Source organism: Halyomorpha halys, unplaced genomic scaffold, assembly GCF_000696795.3.
Source record: "Halyomorpha halys isolate HHAL.00 unplaced genomic scaffold, Hhal_1.1 Scaffold897.1, whole genome shotgun sequence".
Taxonomy (NCBI): Eukaryota; Metazoa; Arthropoda; class Insecta; order Hemiptera; family Pentatomidae; genus Halyomorpha; species Halyomorpha halys.
Genome location: NW_027114341.1, coordinates 143,178 through 148,479, shown reverse-complemented (window position 1 = coordinate 148,479; position 5,302 = coordinate 143,178). Strand labels below are relative to the sequence as shown.

Below are 5,302 nucleotides of genomic sequence, written 5' to 3'. Positions count from 1 at the left end.
ATTATTATATTTTAATTCGGGCCATAGTTTTTTTGTTTATTAACAGATATGATTAAGAAAAATATAAATTATTAAATTATCACAGTATGAAACTTATGCCAATATTATTAAAGGTTACAAAGTTTATATTTTAAAAACTTAATAAATAAAATTCCCACTAATTATTATTACTCTTTCTTTCGATTCAATTATTTAAATTAATTAATGAAAAGAAATTAAGTCTGTTTAAACTCTTTTATTACAATTATTTATACTGTTATCATAATTAAGGTTAAATGCATATTCTGTTGTATTTATAACTGCTTTGGAGTGAAGGACGCCGAGCTTGACTGAACCCCATTAGAATGTGTCTGTGTTTTTTTTACTTTTTTGAATTGGTTGATTTCTTCTACTTCCTTGTTGTAAATACTCAACATTTTTGAAATCTATAAGACTTGTGTTAGTATAAAAATTTATATTCCATATAATATATGGTGGCATGTAGTGATATGTATTTAATGGTACTTAAACGATCAGATACAGCAATGCATGATGATGCAGCAAACTATAATGCAGAGATATAATTAAATTCGATGACAACACAGATTGTAATAATCCTGTATTTTTTATGTTTTCAATCTTCTCAAATACTAAACAACCTAATAAAAAAGTTAATAATTTTTTTTTCTTGGTTTTTATAATTATTCCCATCATAAAATATATTTAATCATTTTTGTTTATTAATTCCTCTTCGTTTATGTAAATAACATGTAAAACGATTTGCAGCAAACAATAACTGCACAAACATAATTAAATTCGATGACAACACAGATCGTAATAATCCTGTATTTTTTATGTTTTTAATTTTCTCAAATACTAAATAACCTAATAAAAAGTTAATAACTTTTTTTAAAATTAGAAAATATGTTTGATTATAGTTTCTTCTTTTAATCTCCTTTAATAAAGAATATCTAAAGTTGATCTAATGATAGAATAACAAACCTGCCTCCAATTGTATGGAGTTACATTGGTCAGCCAAATTATAAAAAGACTATTGGTTCAAACACTATCAATATACTTATACACACAATACACGCTTACATAGACAGGGAGAGTTTAAATTCCATTTGTATAGTGTTAAAACAAAATTTATTTGAAATTTACTCTGAGTATTAATTTTTACCTGTTCACTATACCAAGAATAGATAGGTAACCAGCCCATAATCCGCCCATTAGTAGGCCAAAGAATATTGAAAAGTTTCTATGTTCTGGTGTGTACACTAGCCGAAGCATGCTACTGTGTTAGACACCCCAACAAGCCAGAAATCACTCTAAATCATACTCACTGATTTTTATTTCGATTTTATATTTATATTAGTCAATTACGGATATATCATTGTTTAATTTTGTAAGTGATTTCTGGCACTATGTTTACATAATTTAGTTCCGACAAATTAATAAGTTTTGTCCAGTTAAACAGTTAAAATTGATAGGATAATTAACTACCTGTGTTGATATTCTAAAAGGATCTGCAATACACGTAATTAATTAATATTAATTGTTCATTTTCGTACTCATCTACAATTTTCCTTCAAATTTGGGCCTAATCGGATAAGAATTGGGAAATTGAGGTGTGGCGAGATAAATGCGTTAATGAGTGCATAAATGAAAGTTGTGGATGGAATATTATCAAATGGGATCAACCAAAGTTAGGCAAAAATTAGAAGCGATAAAGCTACCCGCTAAAATTGTCATGGAAACAAAGTTCATTTTTTATTTGTGTATTAATAGAACCATTAAATAAATAAACAGAACTACAAGCTGAACTTGAAATGGAAACAAAGTTTCTTTATCAAAGGTTCATTTATAGAATCATTAATAAATAAACATAACTATAAGATATAATTCATAAAAACGTTGTTTTATTATAGCAACATTAAAAAAAAATTTTCCTCAACGATTTTAGATTGTTGTTTTACTGCAGCTTATGTTTGCCAAATTCTGAGGACCAAACTTTTTCTAAAGCGGTTTAGGGGCTCAATGGATTCATGTCTCAACACGCAACCAAATTAGTTCCTTGATCTATTAAACGTGAAACGCTTAGGATAATTTTCGATTCCGAAAACCTACCTTCGATAGCAAGGGAGGAAAAAATAAATTAAAAATCTCTATCGAATTTTAATAATAATTTTTTAAAAAATGTGTTTTTGGATATTTCCAGAATTTAAGCCATTTAACTTAGCCCATTAATTTTATTATATAATTCATTAACATAGTTATTATTAGGGTATAATTTTCACTGATTAATTTTATTAATATTTTTCCAATTTTATGACAAATTAGTTGACCCTGCTATAATTCGCTCTTGCTATATTTAAGCATGTACTATATAAAATTAAACAATTATATATATTAGAATTTTTATGTCTTGGTTACAAATTTTCAAAAATAGAAGCAAAACATTCAGTATGCCATCTATCTTGCCATTTATTTATTAATAGCTTCCGATTTCAATGATTTTGTTTTGTAAAGGATTTATTCTCTCGTTCATGTTTTTTTATATAGCTTATATTTTCAGTTATGCTCCAATAATATTTAATTTTGATTATAAACTATTTTATACTTGATAAAACCAGGACACCTTTTGAAAGAATAGAGTTAATCGGTCAGGAACTTTCAGAGATCTTAGATAAGTAACGAACATTACATTTTTATTTATATAGATTGAATGATTTTTCATATATCTTGATATATAAATGTATTATATCTGCGTATATAATACAATAATTAAGTAATTAAGTCTACGATAAAATTCATTTTTTTAAAATTTTATTTTAATTGTAGATTACTAAAATTTTCTCTCTTCCTCAAAACAAATATTTCGGCAATACATTTTGAATGATTTAATAAAGAAAGTTTTTTTACGGAACGATATAATTTCCGTACTTCACTTCTGATTTTTATTTTCAATGATTTTTATAGTAGCACTATGATCGTGGAATAATTTCAATAATAAATCTTTAAACGAGAAACTTACGTTAAGTTTATGGTTACAAATTTTTTTTTATTTAGTTTAAAAAAAATGTTTACGTTTTCAGTTATGCCCCAATAATGTTTAATTTGTATTATAAATTATTTTATTCTTGATAAAATCAGGACACCTTTTGAAATAATAGCGTCAGAAACTTTCAGAGATCTTAGATAAGTAACAAACATTAAATTTTTATTTATATAGATTGAAGGATTTTTCATATATCTTGATATATAAGTGTATTATATCTGCGTATATAATACAATAATTAAGTCTACGATTAAATTCATTTTTTTTTTTCCAAATATTATTTTGATTGTAGATTACTAAACTTTTCTCGCTTCCTCAAAGCAAATATTTCGGCAATACATTTTGAATGGTTTAATATAGACAATTTTTAACGGATTGATAGAATTTTAGGACATCACTTCTGATTTTTATAGTAGCACTATGATCGTGGAATAATTTCAATAATAAATCTTAAAACGAGAAACACGTTAAGTTTATGGTTACAACAATTTTTTTATATAATTTCAAAAAAATGTTTATGTTTTTAGTTATGCCCCAATAATGTTTAATTTGTATTATAAATTATTTTATTCTTGATAAAACCAGGACACCTTTTGAAATAATAGCGTCAGATACTTTCAGAGATCTTAGATAAGTAACAAACATTACATTTTTATTTATATAGATTGAAGGATTTTTCATATAAATTGATATATTAATGTATTATATCTGCGTATATAATAAATTAAAAACAATTAGATTCTTTGGTTCAATTAATATCAAAGCAAACAATTAAGTAATTAAGTCTACGAATAAATTCATTTTTTTTTTCAAATTTTATTTTGATTGTAGATTACAAACATTTTCTCTCTTACTCAAAGCAACAATTTTGCCAATACATTTTTAATGATTTAATATTTTTACGGATTGATATAATTTGAGGATATTTTTATAGTAGCACTATGTTCATGTAATAATTGCAATAATAAATCTTTAAACGAGAAACTTACGTTATGCTTATGGTTACAAAAGCGGACTTAGCTGGACGGTGCTACTGAGTGAGGTGTAGAGACCTGGAGCTGCTCACTGTTTCTGGACAAGATCCTAACAGTCATTTAACAATTCAAGGTAATAAGCGATCACTTTATACCTCTTAGCGCAACCTGTTGTCCGACCGCAACTTTAGTATCTTTCCTTCGCAATAAAATCCTATTTATGATCCAAAAGTTTCGACCGAAGCAAAAACAGCAACGACCAAGATAAGTTCAAGCCCTCAGTGAAGACTGACGAATTGACTGATGATTTCACCGATTATTGATGTTTCACTGATACAGATATTTCAAACACTGTTCTATAAGATATCACCTCTTACCAGGTAGCTGATGATTGACTCTAGCCGCTGATAGATCAGCTTCTTCGTGGATAGGCACATCGTCTGCAAACTAATACTTGGATGGGAGGTGTGCCGTTGATAAAGCCCTAGGGATCTTAAATATAGATAAGCTAAGTAATAATTAATCGTCCATTTTTATTTTTCTCATTTTTATCTCTAAAATTAAAAACAATTCTTTCGTATCTCGTAATTTATGGTGTTCTCGTGGATTTTTTTTTTTACCCAAAAGATTCGTTATCAATCCGAGCGGAATCCGCAAATCTTGCTTCTGTAGTTGGTTGGTCGAGAGAAATCCGTTGTTGTTTTTTTTTTTTATTTTTTATATAATCGACCTTGATTGTTTCATTTAATCCTGGTACAATTAGTAGAGTTGTTGTGATTAATGAAAGTTTAAATTTAAAAAAAGAAAGAAAACATTTGTCTGTGAAATATTACACTAGTATAATTTTTAATTTAATTTACTACTAACATACTCGGCAATTCTTCGCAATTGCTAGATGTAGGTTATCAATAGATTAATTGAATACAATTGAAAGTTTGATATAAATTAATACATTTAATTGGGGAAAAAGGTCGGGGGGGGGGGGTAGTACATTCAGGGAAAAAAAAACATAAATAAACAAACAAATTATTTAATCATGCCGACGTTTCGACCTAAGTTTCAGGTCTTCATCAGGGCTATAGAATAAAAAGAGATGACCAACATCATTTAGAGAAACATAAAATAGAAAAGAAATAGTATACTAACAAATTTGGAATTATACAAAATATAGAATTGAATAATACAAAATAGTTTATTGATAACCATGGAATTAGACGGTAGTAGGAACAAGGGAGGAGAAATACATTTTCCATTATTCATATTTCTTCTCCCTTGTTCCTTTTTAAAA

General features: G+C 27.0%; 1 protein-coding gene across 1 annotated transcript in view; it reads right to left on the bottom strand.

Annotated features, from left to right (window-relative positions):
- LOC106686908 (facilitated trehalose transporter Tret1) overlaps nucleotides 1–4,500 on the bottom strand; it is a 19,919-nt gene extending 15,419 nt beyond the window's left edge. Inside the window, exon 1 of the mRNA XM_067051549.1 lies at nucleotides 4,392–4,500. Coding sequence (XP_066907650.1) covers nucleotides 4,392–4,451 — 60 coding nt within the window. The 5' untranslated portion in view covers nucleotides 4,452–4,500. The remainder of the gene's footprint in view (nucleotides 1–4,391) is intronic.
- Between the last annotated feature and the right edge of the window lie 802 nt (nucleotides 4,501–5,302).